This window comes from Anser anser (assembly GCF_964211835.1).
Source record: "Anser anser genome assembly, chromosome: 3".
NCBI lineage: Eukaryota > Metazoa > Chordata > Aves > Anseriformes > Anatidae > Anser > Anser anser.
The window spans coordinates 23273135-23297168 of record NC_139722.1 but is presented as its reverse complement, the minus strand read 5'-3'; the positions used below and the strand labels follow the sequence as shown (position 1 = coordinate 23297168).

At 35.5% G+C, this 24034-nt stretch overlaps 1 protein-coding gene across 14 annotated transcripts in view; it reads left to right on the top strand.

Moving 5' to 3' along the window:
• CSMD1 (CUB and Sushi multiple domains 1) overlaps positions 1-24034 on the top strand; it is a 1157973-nt gene that overhangs the window by 1103931 nt on the left and 30008 nt on the right. For all 14 annotated transcript variants that reach the window (XM_083828025.1, XM_083828026.1, XM_083828024.1 and 11 more), the window contains 7 exons: positions 4347-4535; positions 7718-7891; positions 11709-11891; positions 17763-17939; positions 19628-19807; positions 21143-21316; positions 22227-22400. In XM_083828025.1, the coding sequence (XP_083684151.1) occupies positions 4347-4535; positions 7718-7891; positions 11709-11891; positions 17763-17939; positions 19628-19807; positions 21143-21316; positions 22227-22400 (1251 nt within the window). The remainder of the gene's footprint in view (positions 1-4346; positions 4536-7717; positions 7892-11708; positions 11892-17762; positions 17940-19627; positions 19808-21142; positions 21317-22226; positions 22401-24034) is intronic.

Sequence of the window (24034 nt, the reverse complement as noted above, 5' to 3'; positions counted from 1 at the left end):
AGAAGGACTGAGAGAGCTGGGGATGTTCAGTCTGGAGAAGAGAAGGCTTCAGGGATACCTCAGTGAAGCTTTTCAGTACGTAAAGGAGGCCTATAAAAAAGATGGAGAATGACTTTTTACTCAAACAGATAGTGATAGGACAAGGGATAACAGTTCTAAACTAGAAGAAGGTAGGTTTAGACTAGATGTTAGGAGGAAGTCCTTCACTGAGAGAATGGTAAGGCACTTGAAAAGATTGCCCAGAGGCAGCGGTGTTGGAACTAGATGACCTTTAAGGACCCTTCCAACCCAAGCCATTCAATGATGACATAGAATCATAGAATCATAGAATATCCCGAGTTGGAAGGGACCCATAAGGATCATCAAGTCCAACTCCTGGCACCGCACAGGTCTACCCAAAAGTTTAGACCATGTGAATAAGTGCACAGTCCAATCGCTTCTTAAATTCAGACAGGCTTGGTGCAGTGACTACTTCACTGGGGAGCCTGTTCCAGTGTGCATCCACCCTCTCAGTGAAGAACCTCTTCCTGATGTCCAGCGTAAACTTCCCCTGCCTCAGTTTAACACTGTTCCCGTGGGTCCTATCACTGGTGTTTACGGAGAATAGGTCAGTGCCTGCCTCTCCACTCCCCCTTGTGAGGAAGTTGTAGACTGCGATGAGGTCCCCCCTCAGCCTCCTCTTCTCCAGGCTGAACAGGCCCAGTGACCTCAGCCACTCCTCATACGTCTTCCCCTCTAGGCCCTTCACCACCTTTGTCGCCCTCCTTTGGACACTCTCCAAGAGTTTAATGTCCTTTTTGTACTGTGGTGCAGGACATGATTCTATGAATCCATCTTCCTAAAAAAGAGAATGAATTCAGAGAATTTCAAAGCTCTTATTTCAGCCATTGTCAGTATTTTTTTTTTAAGTCTAGTTTTAAGGAACAAGAACCAATATTTATTTATTTGCTAGTTTGTTTTTGTTTGTTTTTAAGGCAGTAAAATAAGTACTTACTCCCCTATAAGTAGATTTGTGAATTATTTAAAATTTTAAAATGAAAACAACAATGTTTTTTAATGGCATCTTATTTTCTTACCTGAACAAAATGAAACCAGGAAGAGTCATTTGGGGGAAAAGAAAATGTTGGGAATATTTAAATCCAAACATTTCTTTTCAAGCACATGATAAAAATTGTTAGGTGAAGGGCAAGCATTTCAATGCCATTTTTTCCTGTGACTTTTCAATGCTTAAGGAATTTTTTGTAAATACTGTATGTCATTCCAGGAATAATATAATTCCTCCATAAATATTCCATTTTCATTCTTCAGATTTATTCATCTCTACCTTTTTGTTTCTGTGCTAGCTTTCAGATAGGAGCAAACTGACTGAAAATGAATGAACAAAAATGAATGTGAAAATGAATGTGGAACTTCTAAAACTTTAATGACTTCACAAGCACTGTTTCAACTTCTATTTTAACTGTTTCTCAACAATCAAAGCCATGGTACTAGAAGTATAACCTTCTTGTATTTTACATCTAGAGCCCTTGAAAAAACATAAATGTCAAGAAACTTCATGCTTGTACAAAACAAACAAACAAACAACACAAAATAAACTAAATACAAGGAGTACAGAGGCAGAGATATGTGAGAAAGAAACTTTGAGATGACAAGAAATTAGGTAGACAATATGAATCTTGTGCTGTGTTATCTGCATGTAAATTTCCATACTTACGTGTTTGCATTAATGAAATCTCACTGTAAATATCCATGTACTTGTTTAAGCTGTATATAGCCAATTTCCAATGTTAGAGTACTGAGTTAACACAGATGTGGATATAATATGAAATGCAGACTACTTAACATGCACCTGTACTAATGATCTGTGTGGATGCAGGCAGGAAGTTTAGTTGCACCAAGACATGGTTTCTAATAGAGTCAATTTTAAATATGATTGATAAATTGATATTAATCCACCTTTGAGATAACACTCCTAAATTATTTTATTCCAGAGGATTTTTATGGTCATAAAAGACAATTAACTTCCATATGTGTTTACCTGTATGGAGACTATTTAAAAAAAGATATGTTCTTGCTAGTAACCAGTAGATAGATATAAGTAGAATGGGAAAGTGTTATTCTGATGTAGTTAGTTTTCAGTATGCAGTTTCATCACAAAACTAGAGCATGAACATAGGTCTCAGGAGACCTGAGTTTAGTTCTGCACCAGTACAAATATCCTATACAACCTTAGACATCAATCTGTGACATGATGGCTCAGGTATGGGGTTATTTTGAATTTGGGGATTAAAACTGCATTACCCTATAACAATGATTTCAGCTGAATAGATTGGGAAATAATCACTTCTGTCTGAAATTAAACACATTATCCATATTTTTAAACTAAAGGGGGCCTGGGCATAGAAACTTAATTATGTCTACAACTAAATTGTTAGAAAGTTCTACAGTGTTTTATATGAACTAAGTAGCATATTCACAAGAATCCAGATACAGACGTAAATTCAAATGTCAAGGAAAGCATATAAATACGTAGATATGTAAAATCTACATATAGATAGATTTAGTTTAAGGATATGTATGTACAAGGCAACTTTAACCATGCAGAGAATATAGGTTAGTTCCAAAAGCAGAAGCTTTACAGCAGCACCTACACAGCCTTACACAATGTCTAATTGCCTAACAAACAGGGTTAATTGAGATGCAGTGTGCATTTCTTCTGGGAGCTGTGCTAATTTCTCTAACAAAGAACTGTACTGTGAATGTAGACGTATGAGCTCATGCAGATCTGGCTCAATATCTTGGCAGGGCATTGTGTGAGTGGGCTGTTGGCTTGACAAACTTCCTCCTGCGTCCCTGTTTTACAATGACAGGTATATTGTCTGTGACAGAACTAGACTTAGTTGGCAGTGATTAGTAACGGTGAAAAAAGGCAATAAAAAAGAATGAAATGTATTTCTTGTGTAACGTAAAAAGAATATTTTCTCTTGATAATACTCAAACCTTGAGATCCCTAGAAACAGGAATTTTCAGAGTCTACATAGCAAGTACAGAGGTATAGATTCCCACAGCCCAGCCTTTCACAAGTTCCCAAGAGCAGAGAGATTTTAGTACTTTGTGTTTTTGTCTTTTTTAAGGGACAGAAAAAAAAGTAGGTGTTAAGGATAAAAAAGTGTTCGTTTCTGTCAGTGAATTCCCAATGTAAACAAATATTTATTTCATCTCTTCATAACTGATTTCTTTTCAACATTTAAAGGGTTATAATACAAAATTTAAATAACTGTTGTTATTATAAAATATAAGCAAATGGGTTGTAATATAAGCTAAATGCAACTCTTTTGGTGAACGATTTCATAGGATTTGGCATAAAGTAGAATGAGAACAGTTTCAATTAGGAGAGTATATATCTTTATTACCCTTCAGAAAAAAATAGATCTCCTCCATGAACCATGTCTCTTCATCAGTCTAGACAATGCCTTGCTAAGCGCTTTATATGCAACATCATGATACCTAATGTTTTTTAGACTTATTCTGTTGTTGTTGTTTTTTTTTTCCTTTGTACTTAATTGAAATTAGATGGTATACTTGAAAAGTAGATTCCTGTCACTGTTTGATGAGTAGTAACTTATAATACTAGTAATATTCTCACACTTGGAGATCTCATCATCTCATCGTAATCTTCCACCAACAAACCATCATCTGAACTTCAGGGTACAAAGGATTGGGAATGGAGGGGAGATATACCTTACATACCTCAACAGTCATGTCAAAACCTACATTTTTTTAGGGTTTTTACTGCTATCTGAAAAATAACATAGTGCTTTTTGGCACTTATCCTTACCCCTTCTCCACTATCAAATATTTCACTTTTTACCATCCTTTTTCTATTCTATACATTAATAGCAGAAAATGTTCTTGTTAATGTTTGAGACAATTTATTTTGTTACAGGACGTTCAAATAGCAAATGTTAAAGTGTTATTTAAACTATGTACTGGTTTTCTTTTAATTTGGTTTCCTTCACATAAAAATTGCATGTAAGACCAAACGAGGTCTAGGAAGAAAAAGATTAAAGAAAAAATCCTCCATTTTCTCTTTTATCTTCCAACCACTTGCATGTCCAAGACTGTTACAATAACTGGAGTAAGATTAGAATGCTATTTTCAAAGCAAAAAAGATCTAAAGTCTTGATCAGTTGAGAACATATCTGATATTTGTCAAATAAAAATCACAGATGATATCAGATGGATAACAGTCATGAACCGCTAGTGAATTAACAAAAAAGTCACTGTATCACTTTATTTATGACATTGTTAATATGCATTGTTGATGAACACTTCTTGTCTTACAGTGGTGAATTGTTCTGATCCTGGTTTTGTGGAAAATGCTATTCGGCACGGCCAGCAGAATTATCCTGAAAGTTTCAAGTACGGAACAAGTGTGGCATACCATTGCAAGAAGGGCTTTTATCTGTTGGGCTCATCTGCTTTGACCTGTAAAGCTAATGGTTTATGGGATAGATCACTACCAAAGTGTTTGTGTAAGTATTCATTCACTTTAACACTATTCATTCAGGCTTAACCTCGTGGTTCATGATTTTTAGTCATGCTAGGCGAAAAAGTGTGTGGTTTTATTGAGGAACAAAACTGGATTTTATGAGCAACATATTGCAAATTGTACAGCTCAGTCAGAAAACATTAAGGCAAGATGGCATGCAGCTTTTCATTGTTGATGTGAAAATGGTTTCAGAGAGAATTATTGAACTATTTTTTCAAACGTCAGAAAGGAAAGATTGTTTGCCCAATTTGGTGTATTGTTATTATATTTAAAAACAGATAGGGAAATCTAAAGGTATTACTCATGTTATAATTAGGATTGATAGTCTAAAACAATTAATACTTACAAGAAATATTTTTTTCAGACTTCATATCGTAGTAGGCATGTGAGACCAAATGTATGGAAAGCTGTGTAGGAAAATTTTGCTTAAGAGGGTCTTTTCATAACTTAACTTCATGCTTCCGCTATCACTTTTTCCTGAGGGTGGAAATCTTCAGTTGTTTCCTATAATCAGTTCATTGAGCTTCAAATCTCTAGAAAACAACAGCTTGGCTGGTTTTCATTTTCCACTGAGATATTTTTCTTCTCTGATCACTATTAATTTTCTGACATCAGGATTGTGAATTACAATGCAATTAAAGGAAATAATAAATTAAAGTATGCTTTAATTTGCAAACCCATCAGCTGGTTTTATTTTTCCTTTACAGAAATGTGATTGTTTTTTAAACAATTTATTATATGAATTTGTATCTAAATATTAATCAGATCAATAAATATTACTAAACTAGTGAATTTATTTGTTTTGTGCTTGTTTCCCTCCTACTACTGTGTATCTAATATCTGCATGACTGAAACAGTTTTGTTTTGATTTTTAGAACAATCTACACTTTCAGTATCTGTCAATATGAGCTAAAATCTAAAACTTGAGGTTATTCCCATTTCAGCAATGAAATAATTCAGCAATATATGACTTTAAAAATACAAAATAGTTGTATAAGATTGTTCATTTGGCAAGAATATTTTACTGATGCTTGCATATGCCTCACTGTTTATGTCTTCAAAAAACTGTTATGTCCCTGTCCCAGTGATCTCTTCCAGGACTGGGGACAGGACAATCTTTACAGAAGGAGCAGAAGAAGATGGGGAATGTAAATCACCCATAACAGCTACCCATCTTTCCACTTGAAGCATTTTGGAAGTTTGGAAGCAATTACATGGCTTTCTGGTTTTAGGGAGAGCTTCAGGAAAGCCCTAGCTGTTCATTTGGTCAGGATAGGAGTTCCTGACCTTGCTCTGGGGACTACTGATTGAGACCCTGGGAACTTTCAAATAATACTGGGAGGTGCCTAAATTCCTCAATCATTTACTGGGCTAGCTGTTGCTAATTTGCTGCTGATGGACTGAAACACCATCTGAACCTCAAATATCTCTAGGAAAAATTTAACCTTCTTTCACTGAGATAAACTCCCAATGAAATGAATAGGCCTTTTTCTATTAGAAAAATCTGATTACCTTTTCATAGATGTAGTCTCTCAGACTCTTTTCAAGCACTGTAAAAGAGATTTAATTTTCAAAGATTATCAGTGACAATCTCTTTAAAGTTTAAGATTGTTTTTGGGATAGGGAAAAATACACAATACTTGGAGAGGCAGGCAAGATGAATTTCAGACCCAAAGTAGACACTATGTTTACTGTGAACAATTCATGTTCAAAAGTAGAAAAGTAGAAATGCATTGCTCTTTTACATGCAAGGTAGTACACGAGTGCCATTGCTTAAAAACAGATTATTTTCTTCTTTTTAAGCTAGGAAAATTTTATGCTACTCACTACAAATCATTATACGAACACATTAAGGTTATCTACATGATTTTTCTTCCAAGAACTCTGATGGTTCCATTAACCTCTCCTTTTCCCCCACTGCAGCTCCTTCAGAATTGTGGCAGGACTTGCATTTGCATGGTAGTGCAGCGAGCTCATTAAAGTAATTGATCTGGCTGAAAACTAAAACTAAACACTTTTTAATTATTGTTATTATTTCTGTGGGAGTACTGTTCAGCCAGATCAGTGTCCTGATTTGGTTACCGTTTGCCACATGAATACTTGTGCCAGCTCAAGGAAAGCAGCAGAAACACACAGCTGTGTGTAAAGAAAAGTGGTCAGGACCGTGCCTTTTGGAAAAAATCCATTCTGCAGTCAGTTTGATATTATCATGGGACCAACTATAACACAAATAATTTTGATGAATGTCAGAAACAATAGTCATCAGAAGTTGTTCATAATTAAGTCTTTTTTTTTTCTTCTTTTAAAAATATATTTGACCCATAGATCATATACTCAAGTAACTTTTAAGGCTTCTCAAGCTCAATACCTCTTGCTTAAGTGTTGCCTGTTTAAGTTGAGTGACTATTTACTACAGTTATGTAAAATATATATTCTTTGATTTTCTTTCTCCACTGCATGACCTAAGTTTTGCACAGAAAGCATTCAGAATTTTATTTCTGCCTCACCTTAAAATGACAAATGGTTCCATGTTTCCTCATATAACAGTTCTCAACTACTTGTTTGAAAGTTATTCTATACCAAAACAGTAGAGGTGATTTTTTCTCAAACAAAATGTACCCATTAACTTAAGCATAAATATAATTCATAATTTACCAGAATGATCAGTAACTCATTTTCCTCTTGCTCACTTTAGTGCAACACATTGCTAAAATAATAATACAGATTATTTTTTTTTTTTATTTCTCTGTACTGCCTAAACTGCCTCTAGTTATTTTATAGGTATGATAAAACTACTTAGCATTACTATATCTGTAATAAAGATGCACACTGCAACATTAACCTTCTTCTGTTTCTTCTTTCCCAGCCTTAACAGAAAAGATCTGTATAGTTTGTAGGTGAGGACAATGAATAGAAATGAATGAGGAAGGAGAGTTCTGTATAACTCCAGGGAAAACTGGATAAGTTAGTTTTACATATAGTTTCTATATCAAGTATTATGAAGGACCAGTAAGTGATCTATAGTGACAGTGAAACTTAAAATATGAAAGAGCAGAAATCCAGAAATAAGTTTATTTTGTGTACTGGCTTTGTATGTAATGCTTATAACGTGCTTATTCTGTGCCATAAATATATCTTATAATATTGTGCTGTTTCCTCCGCCAGCCATTTCTTGTGGACATCCTGGGGTACCTGCCAATGCAGTTCTTTCAGGAGACAAATTTACATATGGCTCCATAATTCACTATTCTTGTACAGCGGGTCGAAGGCTCATAGGAAATTCTACAAGGGAGTGCCAAGAAGATAGCCACTGGAGTGGGACTCTCCCTCACTGTTCAGGTAGTTGTACAAACCACCTTGTAATTACATGAATAAGGGTATTCTCTAGCAATTTTAACTGGAGTCAGATATTTGTGGTGTGGTTTTTTTTTCTTTGTTTGTTTGTTTTTCCAGTTATCTTTTAATTTCACCAAAAGCCACTCAGATAAATTATAACCATTTATTGAAATATTTGAAAACATTTGCTCCAATTCTCTTTGTTATTACTGTGGTACCTTTGCTCTTTAGTTAGATGATACAGTTGGATGCTGCAGTAAATAGATGCCACAAAACACTGTTTAAAACTGTTACAGTTCTTCTTTACATGTATACATTTATTCACTGTTGTGTAAATATAGATTGTTACACATAAAAATGTTGATTAAAAAACACCACAGCAAATGTACTGGCTGGTAAACTTCCTGCCTTATGTTCATTTTTTCACTTACAGGAGTATTCTTTATTAGTATGGCAATGTGCAAATATTATAAACCTCTGCATTGTTTTTAGTGCTGCCAGGAAGTTCATGAACAGTTTATTCCCCCCCAGACTAACTATGCAAATTTCGAAGGAGCCATAAGACATTGCATGTTTTTGTTGAAGTCAAGAGTTCAGGTCAGGATTGGCTACTAAGGACATCCACAGCATATTAATAAGTTTTATAACAGAAACGAGCCTATACACTACAGAATACAAGAAAGCAATTACCTGTAAAGTTGTGGGAGAAAGTTGTGTAATGAGAAAATTGTTCCATTATTGCACATTATAAAATCTTCTTATATCTTCCCCTAAGCCCATCTGATTCAGTGTGGTTCAATTCAGATTTGACCATTATTCATTAATTCAAATAGGTGTAAGATATTTAAATTTTGTACTCCTATTTAGAGTTCTTGGACAACAGTCCATTCACAAACTGATTCTGTAAAGACGCTGAACAGAATTTGAAGCACTGTGGAAAGGAAGTAAATTTAAATCACTCACGTATCCTGTCTGCTCTCTACTGCTTAAAGAAGAAAGTTTAATTAGAGTCTTCACACAGCTCTAGGGCTCATTGCTGTCTTGGTCTTTATGCCTAAACCTGAAAGGAATCTCTGCACGACAGTCATATGAATAATTTCCACACAGAACTGGCCTTTTCTTGCTTATCTTAAGCTCAGGTTTATGTCAGTCACCTTTTTGTCCAGTAAAAGGTGCCAGATCTGAGACTGCATCAAGACTTTAAAATTTTAAATGTCAGAGCCCTCTGGTGCTATTACCCAACATTTCCTACCACAAGGGAGATTCTGATTCTGGTGGAAAGAAATTCTAATCTCTAGCAATGGAGACTCTTCAGATAACAGTCCTCAGTGTGATAATATTTTTAGAGACTTTTTATAGACTTGTGTCTGTATTATAAAAATATAGATTTTTTAACCATGAAAGACTACTGTCATCATCCCATCAGAAATGAAAACATATCTAGTGCAACTAAAACATTGTTACTGATGCAGAATTTAATTTTCTAAGTTTGATTTTGGTCTGACACCCTCTTGTAAGCAAGGAGATTCTGTAGGAAAAGGAGAAAGCAATCTGCGTTAATTAAAAAAATAAAAAGTGTCTGATTTCTCTAAAGCATTTAGAATTATAAAAGTAACTACACGTTCAATGTTAGATATTCAGGAGCTGACTCCTTTTAAAAATATACAAATAATTTGTATTCAGAATGTCAGTGAAAGAATGATTGGGTCCAGGACAAATGAAACAGCTAATTTGGCTTATACTAAAGAGGTATGTAAAACAGTCTTGAAAGCTCTTTCTGCATTGGGCTTATTTCTTTTTTATATATTGATATATGTCTAAATGCTTGATGATATAAATACGATCTCCATGTTGTTTTCCCCTGGGACCTGATTCAGTGATGGCCACTTGTATCTTATGAGATAAGTGATAGTTGAGAGTGTTCAGAGTCACACTGAATGAGATTTTTTTTAGGATGACTCCCACTTATTTTTCAGTAATGAACATGTAATCTTCTACATTGCTAAATAAAAAGCGCCTAGACCTCCAGAACTCTAGGATTCTCTTTGTCTGTACTGTTTGCCTATAAATTTGCTTGGCTCTAGTTTAAGCTTTCTCCAAGACAAAACTAGTGTCCAAAGAAAAAAATATGGTCCTTTATCTAGGATAATTTCCACAGCATCTATGTCCACAAGCAAAATGGGATATCATCAGAATTTTGGAACCCTAGATCCTTCTTCCCTGAACAGTTCCTCCAAGCCAAAGTCTCTCCCACATATCTCAGTTTCATGCTATAAGCACACTACAGTGATAGCCTTAATCACAGCCCTCATACTATTTCATGCATTTTAAACAGAGAAAATGCCTGTGAAGTAGTAATGTCTTGGGGAAGAGGGAAGGAAGTGGCATTCAGAGGCTATATCTGGACTGCTGATTGAAAAGTGCTGGGATGTAGATCCTGGACACTAGTACTTGTTCACCTAAACCACAGAAAAGTCCCTGGAATGGTTTTCAGTCATCCCAGTGAGCACCCCATCTAATAACACACAGGTGGTTTGCGAGTTAGTGCTGGAGTGGGCACTTTGGATGCAGCCACCAGTTTCAGAGAGTAAGTTTAATAGTACATGTGTAGACAGAATGTACCAGCTGGCTTCAAGACACTCACATGTTTCCAAGTATGTATTTAGACAAGGAAATCTAGGTCCAAATGCTGCACAGCAGGGTAACAAGAATAATCTGTTCTAGAAGAAGCTAGCATTAAGCAAAGTGGACACAACCAAGGCCTGTTTGTCTCAAACTTGCTATGCTGAAGACCTCCTGCTGCACACTTTAAAATCATACTTTCTGACAAATACAAATTTTCATTTCTAAAATAAGAATTTTTTTATGAGTTTTCTCAACCGTTTTGCTATTCAAGATTTTGTCTTGAGAAGTGTGTGTTATTGAAATAATAAAACTATATAAAAAGATATCAAGTTCAACCCGTGGAACTACATAGGCATGTTTTGAAAAAACAAACAAACAAACAAAAAAAACCCTACCTTTTGAATAGAAATTCATTTTAGAGGTATAATTAAAAAAAAAAAAAAAGAAAATGAAGGATTATAAAATAGAAACTTTTTCTATGGACCATTATGAATGACAGTTTAGGGGAGAGACAATTTTATGAGAAAATTTATTTAATCATTGCTACTGAGACCATTCTTCCTTGTCAACCTTGGGTAGCTCTTACTGTAGCATCTACTTTATCTGACAAGGCAGTTGATTAGTTCATCAGACCTGTAAAGACATGTTTGAGAGGACTGTTTTGCAGCACTTTTTTTCTCTTCTAACTCTGTAGCCAACACTTGCATGGTAACTAAAAAGGTAAGGAAATTTCTGTTCCTGATAGGCACAGAGATACCATTTAGTCTTTCCTGCAGATACAAGTATTTCAGATATATTTATTAAGAATATTAAATATGATTTTACTCACTCTTTCTGTTCTCTAATTTTTCTTATCAGAAGTTAATACTCTTAGAGAGTTGAACAATAAAATACCATGTAGAAAATTATTATTATTTAAAAAATATTTTCAGAAATGTTGACGGGGTGCTTCCTGTGTAAATTGTCTTTTCTCTCTCATTTATATCAAATTCTATGTTTAGGTCTGTTTAGATCCGAGATAAGAAGTAGGTTAAAAATACATGCCATTTTCATCTTTGGTTTCATGACACCTGGAAGAAAAGTGTAATAGAAACAATCCAGTTAGTAGTATTATTTGCAAGACAGAATCGTACCACTACCATTGCAGTTACGTATATCTTCTGTCCCAATAATTCTGCTGTGTTGTTTTTTATAGGAAATAATCCTGGCTATTGTGATGATCCAGGAATACCAGCTCATGGGTCTAGACTAGGGGATGAGTTCAAAATAAAAAGTCTGCTACGTTTCTCCTGTGAAATGGGTTATCAGCTGAGAGGATCTGCAGAACGAACATGCCTGCTTAATAGTTCTTGGTCAGGTATACAGCCTGTGTGTGAAGGTAGGTATTGATGACAGCATTGACATTTATGACACCATTGAATACCTTACTAATGAAATTTTAGTATTTAATTAGAAATAAAATTATATGACAAAAAAAATGCTTTCAAATTTCTCTGCAGAAATTTGACACAGTTTGCAAGCATTTAATGCTTTGTTTTAAAACCTAAGTCCAAACTAAGTATATATTGGAGTATATATTTATAAAAAAAACTTTTAGAAAATAATACAATAAACAAATAATGAGACTGGAAAGAGAATATGAGAATAGATATATATGAGAATAGAATATGAGAATAGATATCTAAGTTAAATGTAAAATTAAATGGTACTGATTGAAAATATGAAAATGGAGTGATAAGTATATCTGTCATCCATCTTCTAGCAATAAAGTATTTTCATATTATCTTTCTGTGTAGTGTCTACACATCAAGGACTGAACAAATGAAAAAATAATGTTTTCTTAACTAAGTATAAATAAACAAATATTTCTCTACATAAATTAGATTTAATTTTTATGAAAGAGATTGTTTTTATGCTAGCTCTTTCAGAAGAAAAGCAACAAAGAATATTTCTGGAAAACACAATTAAGAATAAAATTTAAAAATATGTAATAAAAGACTTTTATTCTTTTTATGCAATGTCAGAATTGAAAACCAGTGATGGAAGACTAAAGTTTTAAAATGACTTCTTGCTTTCCAAGAGTGCTTGAAAAGTTAGTTTATCTAATTCTTTGGAGTTAATGGATTCTGTACTATCTTTTCTGCTATACTAAATGATCAGCCAGAAGATAGGATAACATGTCTTTCACAAATTCATGATGTTTTTTGCTTAGGGATTTTATCACAGTCTCAGTCTCCTCATGTAACAATGGTTCTTTTTCAGTATCCTTCAGCACAGACTGGTTCTCTGTCAGTGTAGATATCACCATAGCTGTTTTAAAATGTCAGTGGGCACAGGATCAATATTTACAGTAGAAAATATAAGTTGTTCAGTGTCCTTTCTTCTGTCCCTGCATGAAGACATTAAGTATGGCAGCAAGCAGGGGCAATCAGTGTTGTGTGAAATGCTGCTGTTTCTTTTTTTCTTTTTCTTCAACCTTATGTTTCCAGAAAAACAAAAGAAATGAAACCTTTCTTTCCATATTTCTCTTCTACTTGGATTGTTTTTTGTTTAGTATAAGTAACAAAGAGATTAGGAGGAGACCATCTTTTAAGCTGTACACTCTGTGTAACGCATGTCACAGTAACAAGATGGGGGTTTCCAAACCCTCTGAGTTTATAACTGGCTTGATCTCAGCTTGCCAATAAATATAGTTGATATTTTTTCCACCCATAAGGAAGTCACACACTGGATAAGATCTTAGTGTGTTAATCCCTTTCTTTGAATCTGTGATTGTTTGAGTGATTTGGAACCTGCTAAATAAATTGATATAGATCTCCATAGACCCCAAAATGCTTATAAAACCCAAGAATATTTAAAAGGTTTCCTGTCAATACATGTTACCCCATAGACAGAAAAGAAGAAGGAAGGAAGGGAACTATTAAAATTACCACTTGCTGAAAGTTACCTCAGAATTGATAACCCTGGCTCCATGCCAGTTCTGGCATTGCCGTTATTGGCAAAAAAGTCATTAGAGTCCTCATGGTCTTTTTCACAGATGGTCTTGATGGTAAATGTTTTCAAACACAAATCCTTCAGAACATTTGAGGTCAAAAGAATCGGAGAGGAGCCTAGGTATTCTCAGAAGCACTATAAACATTCCTTCCTGCAGAATTCTGAGAATTGCTGTTTCTTTTTTAAGATATGAAAAGCTCCCTATTAGAAAGAGAAAGAGCATGGATAAATTTTGCATCAACACCTTCACTGAATATCATGCCTGTACAGAACCAAGATCTGCACAAATGGAACTAAAATCATAGAACTAAACATAGATTTTTTATTTTTTTTTTTTAGTTTTAGAAACTAAACATAGCAGCTGGCAGTGAAATCAACAAAAAACATGGCATTTCTGTTAATAATCTCTATGATCTTCAGGCTTTGGGATGACAATTTGTAATAAAAAGGGCTGTCTTATCCTTTTGGGATTCATCATATCAGGGTTCTGTCTGTAGACTGATTTCACTTATGTTCAGAAAGAGACAGGATATCTGACCATCACATTGTGATTCCTCAGCCCAATATTAGTAACCAAAAGCTGGGAATAATGGATAAACACCAGTATCTATATTTTTCATTTAAGTTTATCTCTCTTCTTTACATTTTACTTTAATCTTCGGTGTGCCAGTTGTGTCCATGTCATTTAGTAACAATTTGCAATCAACTTTTTTCAGACTCACAAGGAAATTTACGTTATACATTACATATTAATGGTCAGTTACCCATGTGTAAAACAAAAGCACTTGTGTCTGCTTCTGTGTCACTTATCTGATATGAAGCATATTTCAGCTTAAAAAAAAAAATAAAAGAGGGTTATTCCAGTGTATATTCTATATTTATTTTCTTGGCTGAGGTTTTAGTGGGCTATAGGAGACTATTACTCAGTACATCTTGATCAGTAGAGATCATAGGAGTTGTGGTTCTCTAATAGCAAAAGCAAAATTCATTTAAAATGTTGCTGCAGTAAAGTTTGCAGTGAGCAGTTACACATATTCTTTACAGAGCATTTCATACAACCCTTTTGAGTTCAGACTCAGGTCAAACAAATCTGTAGTAAATACTGGATAACTAGAATACAGTTGTATCACATTGTGTGATCACTGAGTGCCTTAGTAATTCAAAACAAATCTAAAGACAAATCCTTTAAAGTTTTGTCTGTACCAAAAATACAGATGATTTAGGGGCAGACTGGGACGCCTACAAAGCAACCTGTATCATATAGAGACAACTGTAACAGTCCTACAGCAGAGAAAAGCAGGGAGTCTGATATTGAATTTCTGTCTAGCCTGCAAAATGATGAAGTTGAAGTAATTATGAGAAATACACGTCTTCCTTTTTACTCCTATCTGAAGGCCATAATAATAATTTTAATATGGTAGACCTTCCATGTCATTTTAAAATCATGATTTTACAATAGCAGTAACAATAACAATAATAAAACAGTGGAAGATAAAGCTACAGTGTTCTTTTTGTCATGAAACTTCTCAGAAGAATTTGTATAAACTTTTTTTTGCGTGTTCCTGTTGGTATGTTTGAACAATACCATGATCACAAAATTAAAGTTAAATGTATCTGAGGCTATTTTCCATGTACAGGTACATTGGTGAATATAAAGAGAGTATGGTTCATGGGAATGAAGATAACAAAAGTTAATGCTAGTTTCCTGAAGGAGTTGGAGTGTTTTAAATTTGAAAACTAAAGCTGTGCACCCTTTCTTAGATCATTCCATATTGACAATTGTGTATCACCACCAACATAGTTCACTTAATGCTTCCTGCTACTACTTCCATTCATGACAGAAGTTTCAAGTTCCATCCTACTGAATTTTTCTCTTCAAAATTTTAAATGTGAAAAGTGAATAAAACCTCAATTTAAAATAAAGACATTTATGAATGATTCCAAACATCAGTAATAGCCTAAATAATTTTTTATTTGGCAAATTATGTTTAACAGAATCCTGTAATCTAAAACTATTAAATTATAACTGTTATTCTGGGTGGCCACCCAGCTGGAAATCAGTTTTGCAGAAAAGGACCTGGGGATCCTGTTTGCCACCAATTTGAACATGAGCCAACAATATGGCCTTGCTGCAAAGAAGGCTAACGATAATCTTGGCTTCATTAGGCAAAGTATCCCCAGCAGGTCACAAGAGGTGATCCTTCCCCTCTACTCAGTGTTGGTGAGGCCACACCTGGAGTGCTGTGTCCAGTGTTTGGGCCCCCCAATTAAAGAGAGACGTGGACATACTTGAAAGAGTCCCATAAAGGGCCACAGAGATGATTAAAGGACTGGAGTACTTCTATGAAGAGAGGCTGAAAGAGTTGGGACTGTTCAGCATGGAGAAGAGAAAGCTCAGGGGAGATCTTATCAATGCAGATAAATACCTGAAGAGAGAGCGTGTAGAGTTTGGAGCCAGGCTCTTTTTGGTGGTGCCCAGAGGCAATGGGTGCAAACTGAAACACAGGAACTCCCATCTGAACATGAGGAAACACTTTTTCACTGTGACAAGGGATGACTAAATACTGGCACAGATTGCCCAGAGAGGTCGTGGAGTCTCCCTGGTGTTTGGATCAGATGACCACCAAAGCTTCCAACATAAACCATTCTGTGATTCTGTGATTCTGTTATTAGCATAAATGGGAAGACTAGATTGCTCTCAGAGTGTCATAAACTGAATTAACCAAATATGAGGAAAAGTAATAAACATTATATGTATATTGTAAGGATTATTTTATAGTTAATTACTGCAAGTTCTTGTTTTGTCAAATATTAAGCATCTGAAGACTCATTGTCCTTGTGTAAATTCCATAAATACATTTACTTTTCATGAATGTATCCAAGTTTTCCTAATACAGGTCAGTGTTTTACCTTGACCAGTATCTGCAAGTGGTCTTTAATTTGTTTTTTTAACATTATGACTGGAATTCCTCCAGTTTGAAAAGAAAGAAGGAGCTACAGTTTCTACACCATACTGCTGTGTAGTAAATGTAGCCCTCCCACTTCCTCGCACCTCTTGACAGGTTGTTAGAGAAGCCTGCAATAAGGAAGTGAAATTAACTTCATGAAAGAGGGGAGGAAAAGTGTTGTTGTAATGATTGTGTTTTTGTCCCTGTCCAAATCAATTTTAATTAGCAATGTGTTATATTAATGTCCTCCAAGCTGAGTCTGTTTGGCCCACCATGGTAATTAGTAAGCAATTCCTCTGTCTTTTTATTGATCCGTGAGCTTTGGCATCCTTCCTTCTGAGGAGGGGGATTGAGTGAGCATCTGAGTGGGCATTTGGCTGTTTTCCAGGTTTATCCCACCACTTTATTCCAAACCATTAAATTTAATTTTATATTTGATGATATCATTGGGTTAGACTAAACATTTAACACCTTTAGATACTCTATGTGTGTGTGTGTGCGCACGCACGCATGCGTGCGTTGTAGAAGAGAAGAAACTCTTGCCAGCTCTTGAAACCTCTGGAAGACTCATCATGAGTATGTTCTTTCAGTCTCATGAACCAATTCAAGTTTCAGGGAAGCCTGAAGGAAAGAGTTTGATTTATATGCACTTCTCTTCCTAATTCTTGATTAACACTGCTAATCACTTAACCTCATGCTATTTTTATTGTATTCATATAAAGAGGAGTAACTTCTGCACAGAACTGGAATTTTATGATACTTTTGTCAGTGTCTTCTCTGCAGGGATGGTCAAATAAAGACTCCTTATAGAAATGTTAGGAAAAATAATTAAACAAGCAAGCAAGCAAGCAAGCAAAGAAACAAATTCTTCTCCCATGATTGTCTGGTCTGCTGGCAAAAAAAAAAAACAACACCTTAATTAAACCCCTTTCTAAATCTTAGATATATGAAGCTAAACATCATCATTGTATTAATGTAGAGCTACAGGTGCTCAATAGATATTGATGTCAATACAGAACATCTATGCTTTTCTTGATTCAAGAAAGAAATGATTGTATTTATTTTTTTACAATTGAAAGAGGAGATACCAGAAGACAGGAAGGGAGTAGAAACATGTGACTATGAGCAAATCAGAGGCATAGGTCTGTCAGGATATTAACTAAAAATTACACCCATTAAGCATTTTCTTGGTAATATTTGCTAGAACGTGGAAGGCTGTTTAAAAATCGACTTTTTTTTTTTTCCCCCAGCTAGTCAACAGTCATGGAAATACTGTTTTTTTTTTTTTTTTTTAACCTTTTTCACAGCTGTATCTTGTGGGAACCCTGGCACTCCAGCCAATGGTATGATAATATACAGTGATGGAATATTATTCTCAAGCTCGGTCATTTATGCCTGCTGGGAAGGTTACAAAACTTCAGGGCTAACTACTCGACATTGTACTGCTAATGGAACATGGACTGGCACTGCTCCAGACTGCACAGGTCAGAAATAAACTTTCTTCCTCTAAAGCTTTGAAGTGCTAAGATCACCAGCCTGCTTCTGAAAATGATTATTTTGCTAGATTGAAAAAAATATATTTTTTCCCATTCCTCTGTCTTGTGATACATAAATATTTTATGTGCTTAAAGGTACACTCAATTTTAATATATGCTATAATTTGTCAGAAACATCTTTTTAAGATGGATACATAGGTAACTTTTCTGTAGTTGTTTATCTTGTGAATGTCTTGTGAATTAAAAATATGACATTATTCCTAAGAATAAGTGTTCCTCTAGAGTTTTCTTTAGCTTTTTTTTTTTTTTTTTGTGGCTTATGTACACAGGTAGGTCTAAATCAGATTTTTTCTAGTTGGCTACGTTGCTGCACCAGTTTATACAGTGAGCCATTTGAGCCAGATCTGACTGATACTCATCCTACTAAGGGGTCAGGGAGCAGCGAGTTTCAGCTACTCCAGCAGTGCAGAGCAGGTCAGCAAGGCCAGCAGGTGCAGTGACCTTGCTGATGAGGCCAGACCCACAGTACCAAGCAAGAAGGGCAGAGCAGATCCAATGACAGTAACCTGGGTCAAGCATGATCCACTCATCCCCAGGCAAGTCAGCATATGACGAGGCAGGTCCCAGAGCAAGCTGATAGTCTAGTCAGTGAGGTACGTGGCCAGGCATAGGCATAACTGCAGTGTGTCTCAAAGACCAAAGGTGAGGCTTTGAGTTTAACTGTAGCTACCAAACAAAGTGGGAGGCCCTGGACAAAGCTTCTCACAGCTCTCAGCTCTTTCCGCTGCACTCTGTTCCCAGGTTACATGTCAGCACAGTATCAGAGCTGGCCTTGAGCACGGGCACCCAGGGATGGGGGGAAAGGGGTGACAAAGGCTGCTGGTCACTCATGACCCTGAGAGGATGTTACTCAAAAGTATGGAAGGGTGACAACATAGACAACATGTTAGAAAACCAACCTAATCTCATTCCTCGATAAATATAATGTCAGATAAATAACCTGTGGCCCCAGAGGAGGGCCATGAAGATGATCAAGGGGCTGGAGCACCTCTCCTGCAAAGACAGGCTGAGGGAGCTGGGGTTGTTCAGCCTGGATAAGAGGAGGCTCCAGGGAGACCTTATAGGGCCTCCAGTACCTAAAGGGTACAGGAAAGCTGGGGAGGGACTCTTTGTCAGGGAGTGTAGCAATAGGACAAGGAATAATGGTTTTAAACTAAGAGAGGGGAGATTTAGATTACATGTTAGGAGGAAATTCTTTACTATGAGGGTGGTGAGGCACTGCAACAGGTTGCCCAGAGAAGCTGTGGATATCCCATCCCTGGAAGTGTTTAAGGCCAGGTTGGATAGGGCTTTGAGCAAGCTGGTCTAGTGGGAGGTGTCCCTGCCAATGGCAGGGGGGTTGGAATTAGATGATTGGTGAAGTCCCTTCCAACCCAAACCATTCCGTGATTCTATAATTTAATGAATTGATTGTATTTTAGCATAATATTTGGCTTATATTGCAAAACCTCAAAATTCAAATTCTTAGCTAGAAAAAAATATTAAGTTTTTTATTTTGTTCAGAATATATTTTTCAAAATTGTTATTGCTTTGTGCACTATAAAAGGGACATTAGCTATACACAGTTCAATGTTTCGTTATGTTTTTGTTAAACTTTTTTTTCTTTTTCTTGCTAGTGATCAGCTGTGGAGATCCAGGTACATTAGCAAATGGCATCCAGTTTGGAAATGATTTCACCTTTAATAAGACAGTCAGCTATCAGTGTAATCCAGGATATTTGATGGAGCCTTCCGGTTCATCTACCCTGCGTTGTATAAAGGACAGCACTTGGAACCAGAGTAAACCAATTTGCAAAGGTGTGCATTTGAAAAATAATTTACAAATACTATTTTGATACTATATATGAAATTCACTAATAAATGAATTTATATTTGTATATAAATATATACCTACATTTTATACAGAAATTGTCAAAGCTTCTCTGGGATGATTAACATGCAAATGCAACTAAACCATACAAATAAATATTTGTGTAACATTTGTGTTTATGTAGTATATATGTCATGGTACAAAATTAGTTAAAATACTGACACTAATGACGACAGTAGAACCAAATCAATCTGTGATGAAGATTACTGGAGTGGTCAGCTGAAAAAAACTAGGAATGAAGTACCCATTTTCCCTTTTTGGCTCTTTTATCTTGTATTAAATGGCCAAAAATCTGTGAATGGATCCTCCAAACCAAATTTACCTTAAAAGAATCCTTTGTTGCAGTAGTGTAGCCATCATAAGTAGCTGTAGAGATTCTTTACAAATAGTTGATTACAAGTGCTAACATAAAGGTCATAGTGGGGATGGGACTGTAATAATAAGAAACTTTTAAGGAATAAGGAGGTCTGGTGAAAATTCTGAGCACTGTTACATCAGTTTAGAGATTAAATACAACAGCCCAGGGCATCTGCTGCTTATAAAGGACCTAGACTGCCACCACATCCACTAGCACTTTGAAGTGTCTATAATTAAATTTTGGCCTGTGTAGTTGTCAGACCATACTTTCTGTTGTAGAAATCACTGGCTGAGTGGATTTTCAGATGTGCGCTTTGTTGAAAGAACTGATGTGTAAATGTAAACTTGATCATTCCAGGTTGCATCATTTTGTGCACTCTTTCAGAAGCTGGATAGCATCAGAGTAGTTCTAAAGAGTCTTTGGCACATAATTATGAACAAAGCCAATGTCCATTGTCTTCTGAAAAGGAAGCAAGAAAAGGAACAAGTAAATGAGCAGACCTGTATAAAGGGCTTTGAATAGTGTTGCAAAATAAATTTAAAATAAAATGCAAATATTTATACATACATATTAACAATACTTATACCTGGCTCAGTAGCCTGTTTCCAACAGTGATCACCGATGACTTTGTAGGGACTCAGACTAGGTAAGGTATATGCTCTTCTGGCTTCTGACAACAAGTCAGGGACTTCCTAAGCCTAGAGGTAGTATTTTTGTATTTAAATTGCTTTTCTGTCTATTACAGGCTGCTTTGTCAACACAGGCTTTTTTTTTTTTTTTTTTTTAAGCCTGAACAGCATAGATTTACTTATTTTTTAGTTACGAAAGTATAACAAAATATGATGTTGCATTCTCCTAACTGCTATAAAATCTTGAAATTAAAACTCTTCTTTTTGTGATTCAGCTATCACCTGTGGTCCCCCTCCACCAGTACTCTATGGGAAAGTGGAAGGATCTGATTATCGCTGGGGTGCCAGTGTGAGTTACAGCTGTGCAGAAGGCTATCAGCTATCTAACACAGCTATTCTCTCCTGTGAGGGTCGAGGAATATGGCGGGGAGACATTCCACAATGCTTGCGTAAGTTTTCAGGATACGTTGTGTTGGGCTTCACCAAACTGTCTCAAGCTACAGTCATTTTTCTTTTCACAGCTCAAAAGGTACTTGGCTAGATCATGGTATTGTTTGGACTACTGCAAGATTCTTCTTCCTTCTTCCAAAAAACAGTTCATTATGAAATTGAGTGTTTTTACCCATTTAAGATCATGGTACTCCTTTTCCCAAAAGTCACCTCCATCTCTTATTATCTAATTGGCCCCATCACCATTTTCCTTATGGATAATCTTTTTGAATGTTCTGAATTTGACTTGTGGTGAACATGATTAAAATTTTCACTTACACTTTTCCTTTTCTAGTTCCCTCTTTCTATTTCCATTAACAGGTGAAAACAAGGTTCCTAACTCTTAAGCTCATGTCCTTGCCCCGTTTTCTTAATCCATTTTTTTCCTTTTTTAAGGCGAGTATATACCTTTATATCTTGTCACTATTTGTTTTCCAGCTTCTTCTAAATCTGTCAACTCCTCCAGTGCTTGAAGTCTTGTCAAGACTCTGAAAAACATTTTTCCCTTTACTTAATTAGGTCAAAAATTTCCAGCCATCTTACCTGAGGGTGAATGGATACATTTAACATTGTCTACTTTGAAATTGCTTTGTCATCCAAGTATAATCGGCCTTAAAGTGTCTCAATTAAAAGGTCTATCTTTCCAGGTTAAATTTTATGCTTATAATAACTATAACAGTGGCAATTAATTTTAAATAGCTGCCAAGAATTTATTTGAGCTATAATCCTACTGATAAATGAACATAGCATTTGTAATCATGTTCAGTATGCCCAACTTGCACCTAAACAATGGAGAGTAATTCTGAGCATCAGATGAAGCACATGCGGTTGTAATAACTTTTTTTTTTTCTTCCCTTTTTTATGTATTAGCGGTGTTTTGTGGTGATCCTGGTACTCCAGCAGAAGGACGCCTCAATGGAAAGAGTTTCACCTACAGATCTGAAGTTAGCTTTCAGTGCAGACCCCCTTTTATTCTGATAGGCTCTTCAAGAAGATTCTGCCAAGCAGATGGTACTTGGAGTGGAATACAACCAACATGCATTGGTACTAACTACCATTTCTTGTGCTGATTCTACTGAGAATATTCTTGATAAACTATTACACGATCATAAGCCTAACAATTAGCTTTCCAAATATAGAAAAATTCTGTGTAATATAAAAAGAACCAGATAAATAAGGTTATATTTTGAGTATAAAAAATCTAGGATAAACACAATCACATATGAAGTAATTTGTAAATTTACATGATTGCTTGTCTGCTGGAAATGCAGAATGTCAGTAAGTGCAAGTGCAAAAATTTATTCCGTCTATTTTTAGAGTCTTTTAGATACACAGAAGACTTTGGTAGATTAAAGACTGGATTCTGTCACTGGAGAGTTAAAGGCATTTGTCAGAATCAATCCTAAATCAAAAAGCTTTTTGGAACTTGTGAAAGTGGCTGGTATAGCTCAAAAGGATGAGGCGTGCAGGGTCTGATCTTTTGAAATTCTGATAAACTGCCAAGAACTATCAGTTTCTCATTGACTGATGTGCAAGTGGTAGGCTTTTAGCTTGTTACATAATCAGATTAACTGAGAGAAATGCTGGACACCTGTAACTCCTACTGACATCAGTATTTGATCCAACTTGGGGTGGCTTGCTAGAGAAAATGATTTTGGTGTGATAATAGAAAAGTCCTCTTTGATATTTCTATAAATCTTTTCAGATATAGACTGTAGCCCAATTATAAGTTTTCCTGTGGCTGAAATATTGGCTCTATGCAAGAGCTGGGCTGCATACTCTGGGAGAAGGTGGCAAGCGTGACTATTGAAAGCAGCCTGTATTTGTAAATTAAGATGTTAACACTCAATACAATTCGAAATTAATTCAAAATTCTTTCTGTCCATAGCTTTTATGAATTGGGCAATATATTTTTTTTAAGTGAGACAAGGTTTAGAAAAACAAAATGTAAGGTCTATAGTGAAGAATCAAATTTGAAAACGTAATAATGGCATTTCTGTTTATATAGCATAATATATAAGTAGATGAAAAATACTGCAGCAGACATAAGTTTTCCTTTACATAGTAATTTTTATGCTGTTGTAATAGGAAAACATTAGAGCACCTAAAATATTTACAGTTATCATTATTCAGCAATTGGAAAGTTAAGATCTGTGAACAATAGAACTATTGCCAGAAGTACCACATAATAGCAAATGATGACAAGCAGTTCTATTCCTGGATATTTGTAATTTCCTTAAAACAGTGTGAGAATGCTTTCTTTTTTTTTCCCCACTGTTTTTTTCAGATTAAACAAATCTTTAAAAAGTCAATTTGGCTTCATGTTTCTATTATGATCAATAGCATTCCAGCTGATGATAATTTGTAAGAAGTTCTTGAGCTGCTATGTTTCATTTTTATTCTTGCATGTTAGGTCAACGTCCACCTAACTTTTGGAGCTTTTAGTAAATATCTGTCCAGTTGAATTGTAATGCTGTAATCATGGTCAATCCCGAAAATGGATGTTGACTGAGAGTGAAATGGCATATGTTTTATGTGTCAGTTTTTCCTCTACAGAAAGCTAAAAATTGTTACAGATGAAATATAGGCCCAAATTATATTCTTCAAATTGCAGTGTCATCACAATAGCAGACTTGGTTGCCAAGAGGGAATCGCATAGTACAGAGGGATTCATCAGA